Source organism: Theobroma cacao, chromosome 7, assembly GCF_053813885.1.
Source record: "Theobroma cacao isolate CCN51 chromosome 7, ASM5381388v1, whole genome shotgun sequence".
In the NCBI taxonomy this organism is placed as follows: domain Eukaryota; kingdom Viridiplantae; phylum Streptophyta; class Magnoliopsida; order Malvales; family Malvaceae; genus Theobroma; species Theobroma cacao.
Genome location: NC_142645.1, coordinates 1,878,105 through 1,896,292, shown reverse-complemented (window position 1 = coordinate 1,896,292; position 18,188 = coordinate 1,878,105). Strand labels below are relative to the sequence as shown.

At 36.8% G+C, this 18,188-nt stretch overlaps 4 protein-coding genes across 8 annotated transcripts; all 4 read right to left on the bottom strand.

The window, feature by feature from the left end:
- Positions 1-304: 304 nt before the first annotated feature.
- Positions 305-3,731, bottom strand: LOC18593511 (embryogenesis-associated protein EMB8-like). Its single transcript, XM_007020772.3, has 8 exons — positions 3,219-3,731; positions 2,913-3,041; positions 2,199-2,330; positions 1,634-1,776; positions 1,433-1,530; positions 1,211-1,305; positions 1,041-1,094; positions 305-805 (listed from the first exon to the last, which is right to left on the bottom strand). The coding sequence occupies exons 1-8, from the start codon at positions 3,621-3,623 to the stop codon at positions 590-592; spliced, it is 1,272 nt and encodes a 423-aa protein (XP_007020834.3). The 5' UTR covers positions 3,624-3,731; the 3' UTR covers positions 305-589.
- A 4,028-nt stretch (positions 3,732-7,759) lies between these two features.
- On the bottom strand, positions 7,760-11,461 carry LOC18593509 (OTU-like cysteine protease family protein). 2 transcript variants are annotated; one of them, XM_007020770.3, is made up of 9 exons: positions 11,321-11,461; positions 10,624-10,706; positions 10,468-10,513; positions 9,362-9,470; positions 9,107-9,198; positions 8,962-9,024; positions 8,452-8,570; positions 8,124-8,199; positions 7,760-8,005 (listed from the first exon to the last, which is right to left on the bottom strand). In XM_007020770.3, the coding sequence occupies exons 2-9, from the start codon at positions 10,686-10,688 to the stop codon at positions 7,949-7,951; spliced, it is 627 nt and encodes a 208-aa protein (XP_007020832.1). In that variant the 5' UTR covers positions 10,689-10,706; positions 11,321-11,461; the 3' UTR covers positions 7,760-7,948. The 2 variants fall into 2 exon arrangements, with proteins under 2 accessions (XP_007020832.1, XP_017980561.1); XM_018125072.2 differs by lacking the exon at positions 11,321-11,461 and adding an exon at positions 11,093-11,232.
- An 828-nt stretch (positions 11,462-12,289) lies between these two features.
- On the bottom strand, positions 12,290-14,682 carry LOC18593508 (endoribonuclease L-PSP family protein). Its single transcript, XM_007020769.3, has 6 exons — positions 14,425-14,682; positions 13,695-13,810; positions 13,548-13,592; positions 13,366-13,439; positions 13,207-13,256; positions 12,290-12,627 (listed from the first exon to the last, which is right to left on the bottom strand). The coding sequence occupies exons 1-6, from the start codon at positions 14,594-14,596 to the stop codon at positions 12,527-12,529; spliced, it is 558 nt and encodes a 185-aa protein (XP_007020831.1). The 5' UTR covers positions 14,597-14,682; the 3' UTR covers positions 12,290-12,526.
- A 535-nt stretch (positions 14,683-15,217) lies between these two features.
- On the bottom strand, positions 15,218-17,385 carry LOC18593507 (RING/U-box superfamily protein). 4 transcript variants are annotated; one of them, XM_007020767.3, is made up of 5 exons: positions 16,953-17,385; positions 16,214-16,365; positions 15,947-16,030; positions 15,677-15,853; positions 15,218-15,565 (listed from the first exon to the last, which is right to left on the bottom strand). In XM_007020767.3, exons 1-5 carry the CDS (start codon positions 17,113-17,115, stop codon positions 15,422-15,424), a joined length of 720 nt encoding a protein of 239 aa, XP_007020829.3. In that variant the 5' UTR covers positions 17,116-17,385; the 3' UTR covers positions 15,218-15,421. The 4 variants fall into 4 exon arrangements, with proteins under 4 accessions (XP_007020829.3, XP_017980647.2, XP_088664477.1 ...); XM_018125158.2 differs by having other exon boundaries at positions 15,677-15,841; XM_088808351.1 differs by having other exon boundaries at positions 15,677-15,841; positions 15,983-16,030.
- Positions 17,386-18,188: the final 803 nt, after the last annotated feature.

The following is an 18,188-nucleotide window of genomic DNA, read 5'->3' as shown; positions in this document are numbered from 1 at the left end:
GATTCATGAGTTATTCTGCATACTTTTATATCAGGTACAGCTATATCAGAAGTTCAGATATCCTCTAACAATATATTGTCTAATGATGTAAATCGAGAATACCTTAGATTATATTTAAAGCTTAAGTACCAAGATTGACTTTGAACGATATATACCATTATCTTTTAATATATGAACCATAAACTATAAGAAATGATCCTCAAGGTCTACCTAATCCTATAATATATAACAAATTTTGGCATATTAGCCAGCTGTAAACATATATTATCCAGTACCCTTGAGTTGATCAGCTATCGAGAAACGATTGAACAATGATCAATCAAAGTTCATACGATCTTCCTTTTCAATTGTCAATGATTGTTTTCTTGAGATAAACCTTATTTACCTTATGAGTTAAGATTCACAAGTGACTTGCATACATGAGCAACTAGAGTCATCAACTCTTCCGTACTAAGCTCTTAGAACAATGTGAAAGTATAAAGAATCAGATGATTTCCGGCTTTTTCTAATGGAACTCGATGGTATGATTGTACAGCCAAGATTAAGGATTAAATGATACAAGAACATGTGTATACATGATCTTTGCCAACTATACTTTTGCTTGATGCACGTCCTCTGAACCTTGCTGCACATCTTCTGCATTGCTAGAATTTTCTTTGGATATGGGTGCAGCTTTCTGCAGATGCTCAAGGAAATCCATCACCACATTATCAGTCCAAGGAGCTCCGAAGGGAGCCTCATCACCAGCAACCCAACCCAAATGACCGCCCTGGGGTGTTACTATCAACATGCAGTTTGGATTTCCCTAAAACATCAGAAAATAGACTTTCATTGATTATAGAGTTAATGGAGAGGGGACAGCATGCAAAATTATTATGAACAGTGATCGAATACAACATGGAAAGCAACATAGAAATGGGATAAACTGAATAAGTTGGCAACATAACTATCAAAGACTTTCTGATCAAACATATTTTCGATTTTCAAATGAATCTGCTTTGGGGTATATTGGAATAGCTCAGTGACACAATATTACATACCTTGATATCTTCACGAGGAGTTCCCTCAATTGGAGCAATCGGATCATTTGCAGCCTACAAACCATCATAAATGAATCAAGTTTGTAAAGCAATTACAGATGCTGAAATCACTCTTTGACATAATTCTAAAACTTTTACAACCAAATCAGTAAAAGGGGTCGTGTAGTTACCTGGATGCAAAGCAAAGGAATCCGAACATGTTGTATGACATGACAACTGCATGAATTTGAGTAATAGTCATCCACTGAATTGAAACCCAATGCCACTGTGTATTAGAGGAAGTCACTCTAGTTAGTTGACAGGCATGCCATCAAACAAAGCCTCAAAGAATGCCTGCACGATAGGGAAAACTTAAAGGAAAGCAAAACTACTTTGATGAATGAAACACATACCGCGTGTTATTGCTTCATCATATTCCCTGACAGTCTGGGGATTCAAACCCACTTGGACATTAAATTTATCTTCTATATCTTCAAAGAGAGGAGTGTGTCTGCAGTTAATAGAACAATTCTGATAATATTGTCCACAAAAGGATATCTTGAAGTTTTAATGTCATTCATGGTAGGAAAAAGAGGAATGTGCTGTATAATTACTTTGTGAAAATTCTACAAAGAGCTTCCCTAAGTGCTCTGTCATAGATATTGTTAAAGCCCTTACGGAGGTTTTCGTCTGCAATGACTAAATCGAAAGGATTACACAGTGATACAGCACCAGTGAGAGAGCAATTATTGGCCTCCTGCAAGCAAAACATAAGAAACTTATAAATGAGGCAGAAGCCATAGACAAGCTATAAAAATCTTGTTTTGTTTGATTGGACAGTACCATATGATCAACAGACAAGAATTTGCTGAATAAAGTGACATATTCTAAGGATAAGGGTCAGCTAAATATAAGTTTTCTTGGACCGTTCCAAATCAGATTCTTCGTCACATACTTGACTGTTACAGAATCTTTGGCTCAACTGAAACTATAACAGATAACAGATAACAGAATTGCAGTGAAAGCATGTGCATTCCATGTTCTGCTTATATTTGTAACTTGTAATAGATTTAAATATGCAACAGAAGAGATAGAATTTATCAAGAGAACAAATATAGCTAAAAACAATTTACATTGGTGGCAGGAGAGCAAAAGGACAATAATAACTTGATATCTTACCCTTCCCAAATAATTAACAAGGATATTCCCTCCTAGAGACCAACCAGCAGCATAAATATTTGCTTTGGGGTACCTGGAGGAAACATGATCTACTACATGGCACGTATCTCGTGGAAATGATGCTGATTGAAGCTGCATATCAGGTTCATTCAAAAACAAAGTATGTCAGAATACTTGTATTGGCATCTCAATTCATAAGCTCAACAATTTTTGCAAATTCACATGTGAAAGTCACAGGACAAAATACTATGATGTCCATAACATGGTTCTCTTGGACAGCCATAGTTCTCTGATTTTGAAAAAGAATATATCAGTTCCATGATTGACTTCATGCAGCCATGCCTATCCCCAATTACTCTTACCTTTGTTTAACGCCATCAAACCCCAGAACAAATAATCCTATTACTGATAACATTTAAAAAAAAAAACCATTTGGGGGAAAGACGGATTCGAATGCTGCTTTTCGAAAAAAAAGATCATACACCAATCATTGAAGCAAATATTAACATACGTCCATTTAATATTTGCAGATGCTACTAAATGGGGAAACCTTCCTAGCTATGAAATGCAGATCAGTGCAAACCACACACATGATCTTGAATCAAAATCAACTCCAAAGTCCAAACAAATTTATGTCTCAATTTTCAACCTCAAAATTGATATAAAAATCCAAAAATTTCTTGAAATTAGAAAAATATAGTAGTAGTGTAGTACCTGCGGAGTTGAAACAGGGCTATCTCCACAACCCCGGCTATTGAAGACCACAACCCTCCAACCTTTGCTCCTAGCTTTCACCAACATATGCTTTACATATGAATCTTGACTCCCTCCTGTTAACCCTGGCTGCAAATTCAGAACCACTCAACCTTTTTCACCAAACAAACAAAAGGGTATCAAACTAAACCTTTTTAAATTTGATTCCTTCCCCTCCTTCCATCAAATTAAGCAAAAGGGTATTAGAAAAAAAGTAGCACATATTCATAATTATAAATACTCTGGAGAGAAGAGATATATACAAACCAGTAAAATGAGGATGGGAGCGTCAGCAGGCAAGCTGCGGTGGTCGTCGCTGGCCCAATCCAAGGCTATGGTGCCATCATCTTTAGTCCGAAGGCACTCACGGCGGTACCTGACATCGGGGACTTTACGGAAAAAGGCGGCGAAGATGGTCTCAATGTGGCGGTTCCAACCAACGATCGGAAAAGGCTTGTAAGGAAGGTGAAGGCTCTTGAAAGCTGGGAGAAAACGATCAACCGCTCCACCACTGATTTCCAGTGAAGGGTGGTGGTCTGGCATTGCTGTGGTTGTCACCGCGGTGGCACTGACACGGACGGTGGTGAGCGGTGAACGTTGGTGGCGGAGTGGGGTGATTGTTGGTGGTGATAACGGTGGTTTGGAGGTCAGAGACAAGGGAGCTCTCGCCATTTTAGGGGGGTAGTGTAGATACTTTTGGTCTTTGAACGTTCGTTTCTAGCTTTTTGACAAGAAGTGAAAAACCTGTGGCTGTTAAGACATGACACAGATTTTGTCTTAGATTCCATTTAGATCTACTTTTACTTCCCATTGGAGTTTTCTTGTACATGAGTGATGAGAAACGATTGAAATCACTGATGACATGATTCAGCAAGGGACCATTTTTGCCACGTTTTCCTTGCATGGGGGAGTTGAGACTTGGGACACGAACATGACTTAAACGAGTGGACCTAAGCCTAATTGCAGAGAGACGTAAGGCTAGGAAAGAGAATCAGCCCATGCTCCATTGTCTACTTGCGGACTCTTTTCTCCAAGGAAATGGACCAATCAAGACTTCACTTTCATGAATTCCTAGTGAAAAATTAAAAACACAAACCCTGCTGTTATTTTTGGACTTTTGTTTGACAATGAAACAAAAAAATCTTGAGGCCTTAGGCTTCTTTACCTCATGTATTTTTGATAGGGTTCCAAGTGGGAAAGGACTCTACATCTTTGAAAGAGGGACTTCCATTAATGTAGGTTGAGATTAGTCTAATTAACATTGGCAGGCACTAAAACTGATTTTTAGACAAGTAATTAACACTCAACCTTCAATATCATAGGAAGATTGTAAAGACCACTCTTAAATTTCTGTGCTTTAGCAAAAGAAACAGAAATAAGACAGTGACATAGTCATAAAACCGATATGTTTTAGAAAATGGTTCATGTAACGATCCAAGTTCAGGCATCACTCGTTCAACAATTTTTAAATCTCATTCTCAAAAGTTTAAAGTTTAAATTATTAATAGTAATTAATTGAAAATTTTTATATAAATATTAATAATCACGTTCACATTCAATGTGAGATGAAGTATCACAGTTCGTGGTAGAATTTCAAGGCAAAACCCACTGGATATTGTTTGGGTTTGGAAGGATTGAGTGCAACGAAGAAATTAATAGAATAAAAAAGGGAAATTAATAGAATTTTCATTGATCTAAAACTTGGCCCATATCCTCACTATTGAAGATTGAAACAGTCAATGATTTATAGGCCAAAGCCCAACTTCACATCCCATTTTCTCACCTGACCTATCAAGAAATCCGATCCACCTTTTCCAGAAATAGAACTTAGAGCCTTGGGTCTTTTGGACCCATCCATGAAAATATTAATCTAAATAGTTCATAGCAACACCAAGCATATTTCATATTTCATGTCCAAGGTGAAGAAGAGTTCTCTTTTCTTTTATCAACACCAAAGATAACCTAATTATGAATTATTATTTGATGAAAACATCTCTACATTGGGATGGTAATAGGTACCCTATAACAAGATACTTGTAAACATCCGACCTAATTATATAAGGTTAATGTATTCTATATTCGAGTTTGGGACGAATTCGGATAGTGGATAATAAATTTATTATCTATATCAAATTCGGATAAAATTAGATTTATTTAATATATTTGAATAATAAAATGACAAACTTATTAATTATATTTAAGTAATATTATATTACAAAGAATAAAATTACCATGACATTCATAGTTTACTCGTAAGAAAAAAAATCAAGTCATGATTAACAATTAGTAACCATTATTAGTCTGATTAGGTTAGTTCATTATTTTGTGTCAAACGGATTCAACTCATTATATGGATACACCCCTAGGGTTCATAGGATTGAACAATTCCTTCGTAACACCGTTCTTGCGACCCCTCCAATGGCAGCTAAGAAACAGGAAAATTGTCGCCCATGGCCACCAGCACCCAGTCCGTATCCTTGGCTTGTTTACTCGCATGGCAAAAACTATGAATCCCAAACCTTTTGCACCATTACAGACCCCAACGAGAGTCACCTCAGCAGAATCTCACGGTTGGAAGGTAAAGTGTTTTGGACTTCATGTCGTGGCTGGTGTCTTTTTTCTGACACTCGTGGCCGCCGGGTTCTTTCTTTGGAACCCCACGACACTGCAGAAAATAAGGCTACCATTACTGAAGTTCGAAGGAAGCATTCACCACTGCACTTTCTCCTCCTCTCCAAGTGACCCCAATTGCATGATCTTACTCTCGGCGAAAGATGTTCCTCTGATCATATTCCTTCAGCTTGGAGACGAACAGTGGACTGAGATAAATTATGAGGAGATGGAGAAGTGTTTAAAAGAGAGTAGAGAGCTGGTCCAGCAGGGTGATCAGACATAAAACCCACTTCACATTATTGGCTGCAATGGTAATTTACATGCCCAAACATCCTCATCAGTAAGGTTATTACTAATCGAGAAGCTTAAACCTGATGGTATAGTCATGACATCGTTACATCTTCGGGTTCCCATGGACCTTACTGGTATGATACGCTTTGAACTGTTCTTGCTTCAAGTTCAAGGCAAAATCCACCGTATATTGTTTGGATTTGGAGAATATGGAGATATAGGGCCTGGGAAAGAAGTTGTTGCTATTAAGGTTCATAGAGTAGATCCATCCAAGAAGATTTGGGAGAAGGTTGAACATGGTCCGGATCTTATGTTCTTTCTAAATTATCCCAATTATGACTTCTGTTATCAGACAATCTAGTCAGAAATTTATGAAAATTGCATATATTTTCCTTCAAATAAAATTTTGTACTCATACAATATTAGAGATAGAACACTATCGCATTCTCGTCCATTGCCAAATATACAATCACCATATTCATCATTCTAGATTATATCTGATCGAAGGTAAATATCTGTCTAGTTTTTTCATTAATTCTACTTATAGAATCAATCTCATTTTCAGATCAAGTACTGAAGCCGAGGAACAAGCCAAGATCAGATGCATTATGGCACAAGAGGAATATACAAGATTGCAAGTCAAAGAGGGGGAAAGCAATGTGGTAGTGGAGAAAGGAGGCAATGACGAAAGAAAATATTTTGATGTTCCATTAGATATTGCTGCTAAGATTGCTGGGCGTCTCACTTTAGTTGATTACTTGCACTTGCGCGCGACTTGTACAATGTTTCGATCAGTATCCCCTCCTGTTGATTGGAAGAAGAAGGCCTTGGAAGGGTTGGAGCTCCCTCCACTATCCCATGGCTATCTTCTTTGAGAAAGATGGTGTCTGCTCCATGGTTGACCCAAGACATTGGGACAAGTATCTAATAAACTTACCTCCTTCATTATCAAACTCTGAGATTTGCTATTCCAAAAATGGGTGGTTGCTAATGTCTGGGACTATGGATTCTACATTCCTGTTTAATCCGTTCACTAGAAAATTGTCCCATTTCCAAGTAATTTTTCGTATGGTTTAACTGCTTACATGGGCTTTTCTTGCTATCCAACTTCTTCAGATTGTTTCGCTGTTGTCATTGAAAAGTACTATCCAAAGATTTGCCTACGCTTCAATCGTCTAGGGGCCCAAGAATGATCGTATGCTGAATTCCTTGATGAGACTGACTTTGTCTTCTCTGAAAATAGCCCAGTATTCTATCAGGGAGCATTCTATTGTTTGGGACATGGTGGAAATCTTGGAGTTTTACAATTTACAAACGGTGGGATCACTTGGGAAGTTCTTCCCAATCCTACAAGACCTTGCTCCTCCTACCAGCAAAACTTTCTGGTGGAATGTGATGGGGAGCTTTTGACTGTGTTTGTGGTGCATTTAGAGAAGGGGTTCACGTTTTCAAGCTGAATCTCTCTTCAATGGAATGGATCGAGGTCAAAAGTTTGGGAAATTATATGATTTATATCTGTCGTTCTTCTTCTCTTGCTGCAATGGCAACAACCCCTGGTATGGATAACAAAATCTACTTCCCCAGATTCTGTGGCCAAAGTGGTCACAGCACTGTGCTTTATTCTCTCGAAACAAACAAATTTCATTCATTTGACAGTGGGGATGCGGAAGTAGATTTCTATGGAACTACAGAACAATTGTGTGCCGGCTGGATTGAACCTAACTGGTGCTGAACCTTAAACTTTTCATTGCCATAATGTTGAAGTTTAGTTATTAGGCATGGAGATAAGAAAACTAGATATTCCATGAATGTAAGGATCTAAGTTCAAGCGTTCTTATTCTTTGTTTTATCTTATCTTTGGTGTTCTATTGTGTGTGTGTGTGTGTGTGTGTAGGACAATTCCATAAGAAAACAGTAAACATTTTCATTTGGCACGAACTGTTCCCAAGCTAAATTGACCAACCTTATTGGTTTTTCAAGAATCCAATGAGATAACTATCAAACAAATGATAAAAAAGTTCAATGAACTTAGGTAAGAAAGAGCTCACTAAATCAAATGTATCTCCCATTTTTCTTGCCCAAACCTTTTTCTGTCATCTATATTCTTGAAAGTTCACATGGCCTGTTGCTTGTGCATGCTCCATAGCCTCCTAAACATTCAAATCGAATTTACTTATGTAAGAAGCATGATATTTAAGAATAGGTCAAGCTGGATAAAAGCATAGAGAAAATCTGAAGCTAGCATGAGCTATAGAAATCAAAACTGACCTTCTGGCCAACCACTCCAATTTGGCATACACCACAACGCAAAGTGAAGTTGGCGGTGTCAGTGTAGCTCCTCTTCCTATAAAGTAAGCAGATGAAATTACTCCAAGTCAGTCGAGATCAAATGCTCATTGCTGAGCCAGGAAATACTGGAGCAAACTATTATTGCAAAAGAAATAAAGAATGAAACTGAAGAGGCTAAGCGCCTGCAGAATTCTTGGTCATCTGACTAAAGTTTTACATCCTCGGTAGAGATCAATTAAAAACATCAAAGCTCTAATACAAGCACTGTCTGTATAAACAGATATAATATAAAATCTTAAAATGATACCTTTGTTGATCCTTGACCAGATTAAGTGCAAGGCCTTCAACTGGCCCAACAGTTCTATTCCTCTGTACAGCAAAGATAGTTTGATCAAACTCCTCCGGAGCACCCTCAAATGGGGACATCTATTGATACAACCGCCAAAAACCAAAAGAACATAAGAATAGATGGGAGAACGGCAGCAAGAATTAATAAAGGATGAAAACATCAGGAAAGGAAAATAAATACACCATGCACCTACATTGCCAATTAGTAGTACTTATTTCTCACAGATTCATTTTAAGTTGCCTTTATAACAATTTCCTCTGTGTATGCTCACAAACACGGAAAATGACATGAATATAATAATGTTATTTCAATTATTCTTGATTGGAAATAACAAATGCAAGAGTAACACATATATCGTTTTAAAACTCCTAGCATACAGTTGCTAATGCATTATTAGAGATAATATAATTTTAAGGGCAACAATAAGAACAGGCACAACAACAATGAATTGGTCAAGAAGCAACATACAGCCAAAGCATCATAGTGGAGACCATCATAGATCAGCATGACTCTTTCAGAGTAGTTCTTATCCTGTCATGAAAGGCCATAGCAAAAGGGGAAAGTAAGCATCAATAATGACAAGATGATAGCGACGAATGCACACAGTTCTAACCTGACCATACAAATCACATCTGGCAGTCTGGATATCATATGCTGCAATTTCCCTGCCATAGTAATCTGCTAATATTGAAAGCTCAATGGCACCTTCAAAACAGAACATAAAATAATGAGGTCAGCAGGATCATTAATTAATTAACCAGAAGAATGTCCTAGCAATATATTCTGATAGAATGGATAACTAGAGGAATGACCATTACAGTGATCCATTATAATCCTGTGGCACTGAAGAGAAAAAAGTTCAACAAACCTCCCCACTTGTCCGAGTCAAGAATCCACGAACAATACTCTGCATTCGGCTTTGCAAGAAATGCCTCAGAATATTTTGTAGGATCACTTGCCACTGTTGCAGCTATAACCTTCAAAAAGTCATCAATCACACCTGGTTAATTTAATAAAATAGCATTCGGAAAAAGAAAGGATCAATGGCCTTATATCAACAATTTATTTTGCACATAGATTTCCTTGAAATTAAAATAAGTTGATCTTTTCAATCTACTTTGGAAATACAGATGCATGCAACTTTTAATAATAACAGTTGAACATTTAAGTATATCATATTTCCAAAAGATGCATCGGAGATTATAGTAATAATACAGTGTGCTAAATATAGCTAAGCATGAACTTCTTAATCAGTAATAGCAAGCAATTACTAAAAAGCTTTACTAATAGTTAAAAAACCAAGTAAGCTGAATGATATAGTAATACAAATGAACACAATCAGCAAATAGCCGATGATTTGCATTCTGTTTCAAATTTCAGAGAGAGAGAGAGAGTAAAAGATAAGCTCTTTACTGGGACAACATGGCGACAATAAAGGGGATTGATAAAATGTTGGACAACTTTCTCTTTGACCCTGATTCAATTCCAAATTTTCTCCCGACCAAGGGTTGTAGTACGATTTGAATTACTGACTTAAATAGTGAATGACTTGTCCCAGAAAACTTTAAAGGTTTAAGTTATACCATAATGGTATAGATACCTAGTTTGGAAATCGTTACTAGTCCACCATACTGGAAAACCGTTAAACTTACAGTAATTGATTATGTTACTATAAAGATCACAAACAATAGAAATGGACCCACAAGACTGACGTTTTTCTGACAAGTATATACTTTCGAGAACCTATTTATAAGACTTCCTATTTTCTCCTGATTAAAGATCTTCATCGATTAATCCTAATGCATTCTGCTACATGTCAAAACGTAAATGCTAGACCAGACTAGTTGCCATAACGGTACATTTGATGTTTCAATTTTGATCTGCAATTACCATGCAAGAATCCAATAAAGTGATTTCAAGAATGACACAAACCAAGTGTATTGACAATATCCATGAGATAATATAGATAAGAACCTGTCTCAGCTCCGGGGCTTTTTCTTTGACATGGTCCATAACGTACCTATAAATGAAGAAACAAAGAAAAATGATATAAAAATAAACAATTATCACTCCAATCAAACTAATAACCATAAAATGGAAAGATCATAATCTTGTAGTTTATCAGCTTACCCAACAGCATTAAAAAGGCAACTGTTGTCCGAGGGGATGACCCTTCTAACGATAATACCTTCCATGATCGATAACGTATGCACCTGAAAAAACAAACACAAAATTATCTTGTACCATTCATATGAATACATAATTCCACTCCTAACAAACTATCATAGATTCCAGAAAACTGTTAAACAAACTTGAGCAGATGAAACAGAGAACAGAAGATTGGTCAAGAATGAAAGCACCAGTTGATAACTAATAATTTAAACTAATATAATTCCATTGAATTATCGTAAGCAAATTAGCCAAAATCTATGATAACAACATACAAATAAAGCATCAACATATGAAAAGAAAGATTATAACATGTAGGGGAAAGGAAGAAACCGCACAAACACAGCAAAAGAATCAAGATTTTGAACCATAAAACATGAAAGAATTCAATCAAAGAAAAGAGGTACTAACAACAAAATCTAAAACCTACCCAAGAACAAGAAAGGAACCAAATTCAGAACTAAATAACCCAAGAAGCAATTCAAAAAATACCCAAGAACAGAATTTCACAAACAAATGTCCCCAGATCTAGAATTAGCACCAAAATAACTTCAGAATGAAGAAATTTATAAGATAACAAAAGGACCACACAAAAACTTAATATATACATATATAAAATATAAAGAAAATGAGAAATTTAAACAAAGGGAAATCTTACAGTTCTTAGTTGGTGAGAAAAAAGAAAGGATTTTTCTGTTCTTTTAATTTGGTGTTATGGGTAAAGTGAGAAGCTTTTTGATGCTCCCACTAAAGGCGGGCACCGAATGTTATAACTTACTGTATTAGATGCTCTTCTCTTCTGTCTTGTCTACCTTGGTCCCACCCTTTTTGTGGGAAAAATCTAATCTTTGGCTTAAATTTGAAAAAAAAAAATTTGTTGTGACATAATGCTGTATTAGGTAAGCTAGTTAAGTAAGGAAGGTATTAAATTTGATTATCTTTATATTAAATAGAAGCAGTTGCACTTAACAAAACATATTAATGAATATGACTTTTGATTTCGATATCTTGTGATTTTTTTCTTGTAAAAAATTCAACTGTTAAGCGCACGATGTTGTAAACTGACGGTTAGTTTTAATTTTACATGAAATCAATTAGGTGATAGATACTTGATGCTGCTGAGTTTATGAATTCACTTAGGCCCAATATCAAGAAATTTCAGATCTTTCAGCAGGCCTAGTTACTCCATTTACATCCTTACCATGAGGGCTTGAACTCTTATTTGGCTTATCTCTGTCCCAACTACACCCAGTCTTAGCCCAACCTTGCTCGTGCCCACCTTGGGTAGTGGCTCAGGGGGCATCCCATTCTGCAAGAGAAACTTGCATTTGTTTGACATGAATAAACTAGCTTGATATGGGAAGTTTCCTATTTACTGCTGATTGGAAAGTATAGTGTTAAAGCAGTAAGTGCGGTTCATCAACAGGCATTGCAATGAAGGGAAACCAGGGTGGGTGTTGGTGTTGAGTAGAGGCTACCATATGCAGTATTCGATCTCCTAAATCCAAGAACCGCGATTGACTGCTCTGGCTCAACACGGACCATACACAAATTCATGACAGTTCATAACATCAGTTTCAAACATTATTAAGCTCAAAATCACATTCAAGTTTACTTGCTGTAGCCGTTGTAGAAGAATTGTTTGTTTCTGCCAAATGGGATCATTAACTGCAATTATATAACTGCATCAGTACCCCTACTTTCATACAGCTACTGCTGAACTAGCCTTTTTTCGCCTTTTCAAGTCTGAGTTCACTAAGGCAATCAGAATTGACAGCAAATTCAAAATCGGAAATAACTAAACTCTAAAAACTCATTTTCCTCCCTTAATAACTTCCACTTTTTCAGCACAAAGTCCCTTTCATCATGCCTTGAGTGCAGCAATGCATTCAATTTCGATCTTGGCATCCAATGGCAATGCCGCTACCTGATATGTTGAACGAGCTGGAGCAGGTGAAGGAAAGTCTGCAACACAAACCATTTAGGGGACTGAATTAAAATGCTAGTTTCTACATATGGTAGTCAAGTTAGCTATGGAGGAGAAAAATTCAGAAGAAAAGTATGATGCATATTCTTTTAGTCCACAATTTTGACAATTCACAAGTTTATAAGATGGCCTCATCAATCTGACAACTCCATTCCACACTCAATTTTTGGATTCTATTTTGATAAAATGTTCAGATTAACACGTGACAGCCGTAAAAGTTATTAGGGACAACTAGAATTTTCAGACAGACACACTGCATAGCATCTGTTGTTTATCCTGCCTGCAAAACAAGCTAGTTGAGTGTAATGCCAGATGTATCAGATGTCAATTCACAGGGTAAGTCTACTCCACTATATTAACTCGAATACCGAGTTTAAAAATAGATTTGCATGCCCTCTAAACTTCCTGATTACCATCTATTTTCACGTTTTCTTTCATCAATTTTCTCAATGCAGTGCAAATAACATGAGCTTTAGGACAAACTGGTGAAACCATATACATCCCAAAAGCAATTGCTGTACATAAAACAGATTTTAACTTAACGCTATTACACTCACATTTAGCATAGATCTCATTTACTTTCTTGAAGTCTTTCAAGTCAGCCAGCCTGCATGAAGGAAACAACGCGAAAAATAAAAATTTCATCCATTTCAGATTATCAAGCCCCTATCAAAGCAACAAGGAAAATGGCAGACAAAAGTGAAGAGGAATCGTACATAATTGTTGTCTTAACCACAGAGGAATAGTCAGCACCACTGGCTTTCAGTATTTCTCCCATATTTTTGAGTACCTGTAGATTTGCATAGAATTGTCAATTACCAATATGTGTTCAGCTCCAAAATTGGAGAGTTAAAATAGCACACTTACAGAATCATTAGTTCACATTTCAGTAGGTTACCTGCTCCGTTTGATCCTCTACACTAGCTGAGATGAACTTGCCAGTCTGGAATAGAAAACCAATAGACATGTTCAGTACCTTGTGTATTATAACATAAAATCCGACAACCTTAACAAGTCAAGCATCTTCAATGAACATGTCACAAACCTCTGGAATAAGACCAAGAACACCAGAGACAAAGAGAAGATTATTGGCCTTAATTGCCTGAGAATATGGTCCCAGTGCTGCTGGAGCTTTGTCAGTTGCCACAGCCTCCTTTATCCCTGAAATCAAGACATAGTCACAAACCTTAGGCATTGAATCAAACCAAGGCCCGAATAAGAAAAGAAGAAATGCGATAATGAAACAAAGATTGGTCCAAAGTTCTAACCTATGATCAATTCACAAACATCATTATCTTACAATTTGATATACTTAGCCCCCGTCTCATAATGCAGTTAATAAATTCGACATTTACTCGTACACTGCCAAACTATGACAGCATTGTTGCTCCTAAACCATTTAAATAAACTCCATGTGGCATTTTACAACAGGAAACAATAAAATTCTGGGTATGAAAGATTTTACTTCCAAGCACAACGAAGTTCCTAAAATAGCAGAAAATCAAATATAATTCCCTGAAATTCTGTTTCAAAAATGCCTGACAATCAAAATCTCAATTAACTTCATAAATTCGAGCACAAAAACTCCATATCCTTCTTCATTCCCTTCCACATACACTTGATTGAATTTGAAAGTAACATTTTAAGGATTCAATTGAAACCAACATTCAAGTCCAAACAAATTCACACATGAACAACCATTTTCAACAACAACCCATCAAAGAAAACAGTAAAAAGAACCATTCATTGTACTGATAGTCATTTTTGTTTTTTACCAGGAGAAGTGGAGAGGCTTAAGCAAGCAAAAGGAAAGCCTTTTCTGGAGGAAGATCGCCAAAGGGAAGATCCAGCTACAACTCCCCCAGCTGCGGCTAATGGAGAGCGCGTGCCTAAGACGCCCAAATCGACGGTTGGAACATGGATTGACCTTAAACTACACCAAGCCATCTCTCGCTTTGTCCCTCCGTCTCGCACTGTTTCTTTGTCTTTGGTCTTATGATTTTGTGTACTGCAGGTGAAGTAAACCGAACTGAGGCAAGTTCCCTGGGAATATTCCTGTTTTCCCTTTCGATGTTTACTAGACTGCCCTTGGGTTGGTCAAGCCTAAACTGTTCATATTTGTTGGCCCATGCATGGTGAAACTTTGGGCTTGGAAGGGCGTGGCAAAAATCTTCTCCCAAATCTTTCAGGATTACCAATGGAGTACGAATATTGAATTCTATGGTAATTATATTACGTGTTCAATTTTATACCATCAATTAAAAATTAAATCGAATTTTATGAATAGAGGGGAAGATTGATGACGGTTGTGTCAAAAGTTTTATCTTTGGGTCTAGATACAGGGGAAGGACAAAAAGCATTCAAGGCATTAATGTGCGTTTAACTTCATGAGTTGACATTGAATTGCCATATGAACTTCTAATCCTTAAGGAAATTTGAAAGGATTGAGGTCTTAGTTAATTCTTAAATTGAAAAAGAATGGAAGATAATGGATAAGTCTTCTCCTAAACCTATATATTTTAGCATGATTTTCCCTTTCTGTTTTGAGATGAAAGAAGTTTTACAAGTAAACCAATGCTTGATGAAGCCATTTCCATCTTCTCCCTGGCCAACAAAAGTTGGCTAGGAGACCTTGCAATGGTCTATATACAAAAGACTTTTTTTTTGTTGGCATCATATTCCATCATTCATTTCCTTACAAATTGTACATTGCCACAATTCAAAACCCAATCACCATTTTTTTGTTGTTTTGGTGAATCAAAATTTGATGATTTACAGTTCCTCAGCATCATTGCAAACTTGTTCTCTACACATAGGACAAGTTCCTTGCCTGCTTAGCCATTCATCTATGCAGTTTAAGTGGAAGATGTGGCCACATCTGGGAAGATTTCTTGCCAATTCTCCATCCTTTAGCTCCTAAAAATATAGAAAACATCTCATTTCAATGTTATCATATTACAAGAAATAAGGGTTTTTCTCTTTGTTTCTGTTCTTCTTGAAACCTTGATCATAAGACATTATTCTTACCTGTAAGCAGATTGAACAGGAAGATTCCTCCCTTGATTTGATCATCTCACTAGGGTGAAATTCATGCACTGGAAGCTTTTGAATGCAACTTCTGGACAAACCCTTTGCGCCATTTACATCATATATGTCTGAGATTTCTCTATATGTCGATTCGAGTGAGTTCATCTGAAACATTTCCTTCAGGTTTCCCGTTAGATGAAAAGAGAAACAAAAAACACAAATGCTTAAGAAACTATAATTTTGTTTGCCTACAGAGAAAACTTTACTTACTTGCCATTGATAAGCTTTTAGCACTGCTGGACTTACCCATTCGATGAAGACCTTCCCATTTACTAAGCTAACTAACAAAGCTACCTGCAAAAAAAGGGGGAAAATTAACATTTTTTTACCTTTGATGTACATTATACCAAAGGGGTAGTTAACAAAAACCACTTTTTCCTCTTGAATGTCACCTAGTGAGGATGAAATTAATGCAACGCCAAAATGTAGCAATCTGGAAGTTAATTGATCAGGTTGTGTTAGCAAATGCTCCTATACCTTGGACAATGACTCCCCATTAGCTAATGATTCCAGCAATTGAACAGCTGTGATGGCGCCTGCAACAGCACCAATTCCAGCTCCCCGGAAAAACCCAGTTTCTGTCGTCTGGCCTTTCATTGCTCCCACAACGGTTCCCACTATAGCACCGCCTGCAAAAACCAAACAAATCTGAGTTCAAACAGATGATAGCTTCATACAAGCTTTCCCTCATTAGACACAGTTAACCAGGGTAGGCCTAAGGTGAAAAATTACAGTTACTTTGTTTGTAGAAAGCCTTAATGTGTTTTCATGTACACAAGTCAGTAAATAGAATATTCAGCAAAGGCCAAGAGAAAAAGTACAAAGTCTGCACAGAGTTTTGATGTAACTGAGTATTCCAAGAGGTAACTAACATGCTGTAAAAAGTACTAATTTTCTATCTGGCCACATTTTTTATTTTAATCTGGCCAGATTGGTTGGTAAGAAACTAAAAGAATGCTACAGGATTTGTTGTTAAAAACAGAGATTTCAATAATGAACTGTTTTGACTTTGATGCTGGGAAAGTGGGTAGCTATGCTTCTGAGCAAGATAAAATGTAAAGACTGAAGTCCTGGTGAGATTATTGATGAACCAAGTAGCTGAATAAGCTCAATGAAACAAACATACAATGTAAAAGATTTGGATCAACATCCTTGAAGGAAGCAACAATCTATAGCATTGAATAGGCATATTACTTTCTGATCATAGAAGCCATACCTAAAGCAAAAATGCAGGTGACAGCAGCAAAGAAAGTTCTCTTCAAAACTCCAATCAAGAACCCAATTCCAAGATCTCTCATGGCAGCAAAAAACCACAAAGACACAGCCCCTCCGCACCTAAATGCCACCTCAGTGATGCCTGGAAGCCACTCCTTTAACATTGGAAAAGAGCTCAAAAAAGGGGGGCAGAGAAGGAAAAGAGGGTGAAAGCTGTTGCTTGAATATCAGAAAAAAAATGAAAGGGCTGGTTTTTAATGAGTGGGGAGTGCGTGATGTAAATACAAGCATTTATAGAGTCAAGAATGCAGGGCGGCATTTATGAGGGCTAAAGGCCCCAAAGATAAACCGATGCATGCGAGAATAAACAAACAAGGCAGTATAGATTCTCTTAGGGAATAAAATGAAAAAAAAAGAAAAGAAGAAGCAGTGATATGAGCAGCCCTGCAATATTGATAAATGGGGACTATCAGCTTTTCTTTTCTATTAAAAGAGAATGCTAACTTAACAAGGAATTAACCAAAACTGTCAAATTGGGATGGTATTCATGATTTTCATGGTAAATCTTGCTTCCAATTCGGTTTCTTATTGAGTGTTAATCTATGATTACGTAATGAAACACTCTTGCATACGAGAGGTTATTAGAAGCTCAAGCTCCCTTAGAAAAAAAAAAAAAAAAAAACTCATTAATGACATTAGGTAAGAAGACCTGAAATCACAATAGATTTGTGGCAATGCAGAAACTTGTTTCTGTCATTTGCATGACTTGGCCAAGAATAAGAATGATACCCTTTTGATGTCTAAAGTTGATTTTAATTAGGACAGGATTTAGTTTGTGGACAACATATCAAAATCCATAATCTGAAAAAAGAGGTCCAGGACAACCAGGATAAAAGAGAGGCAGATATATCGCAAGTGAAATTAATGAATAATAAATAATAACAAGAAGAGGCTAGTAGGAGGTTCAAGACTGCAAGTTACAACATGGGCCCAAAAAATGAGGAGAAAAAAAGAAAGAAAAAACAATGGGTGCAGGGTGTCTAATCTATAATCTGGTATTGAATGCTGATTTGAATTCATCCAATTCTCAGCATTCTACAGACCACTGGCTGAAGACTTTGATGAATGAATTTGGATTAAATCCAATTGGGCAATTCGGGAAGATCCTGGAAACTTGTCTGCAAATCCTTATCAATTGGAAATGGGGATTATTGGTTGGCCATAGCCACAGTTTCTG

Coding starts and splice junctions, on each gene's coding strand:
- LOC18593511 (XM_007020772.3), bottom strand. CDS start 3,623: ATGGCGAGAGCTCCCTTGTCTCTGACCTCCAAACCACCGTTATCACCA. Junction 1,777..2,198: donor TTGTTAATTATTTGGGAAGG/GTAAGATATCAA, acceptor TTTTGCTTGCAG/GAGGCCAATAATTGCTCTCT. Junction 1,095..1,210: donor TTCCTTTGCTTTGCATCCAG/GTAACTACACGA, acceptor GATGGTTTGTAG/GCTGCAAATGATCCGATTGC.
- LOC18593509 (XM_007020770.3), bottom strand. CDS start 10,688: ATGGAAGGTATTATCGTTAGAAGGGTCATCCCCTCGGACAACAGTTGC. Junction 10,514..10,623: donor TGCCTTTTTAATGCTGTTGG/GTAAGCTGATAA, acceptor CTTCATTTATAG/GTACGTTATGGACCATGTCA. Junction 8,200..8,451: donor CTGGTCAAGGATCAACAAAG/GTATCATTTTAA, acceptor CTTACTTTATAG/GAAGAGGAGCTACACTGACA.
- LOC18593508 (XM_007020769.3), bottom strand. CDS start 14,596: ATGGCTTGGTGTAGTTTAAGGTCAATCCATGTTCCAACCGTCGATTTG. Junction 13,440..13,547: donor TAGAGGATCAAACGGAGCAG/GTAACCTACTGA, acceptor GCAAATCTACAG/GTACTCAAAAATATGGGAGA. Junction 13,257..13,365: donor GTGGTTAAGACAACAATTAT/GTACGATTCCTC, acceptor TCCTTCATGCAG/GCTGGCTGACTTGAAAGACT.
- LOC18593507 (XM_007020768.3), bottom strand. CDS start 17,115: ATGTTAAAGGAGTGGCTTCCAGGCATCACTGAGGTGGCATTTAGGTGC. Junction 16,031..16,213: donor ATGGGGAGTCATTGTCCAAG/GTATAGGAGCAT, acceptor CTTTTTTTGCAG/GTAGCTTTGTTAGTTAGCTT. Junction 15,566..15,676: donor CCTGTTCAATCTGCTTACAG/GTAAGAATAATG, acceptor CTATATTTTTAG/GAGCTAAAGGATGGAGAATT.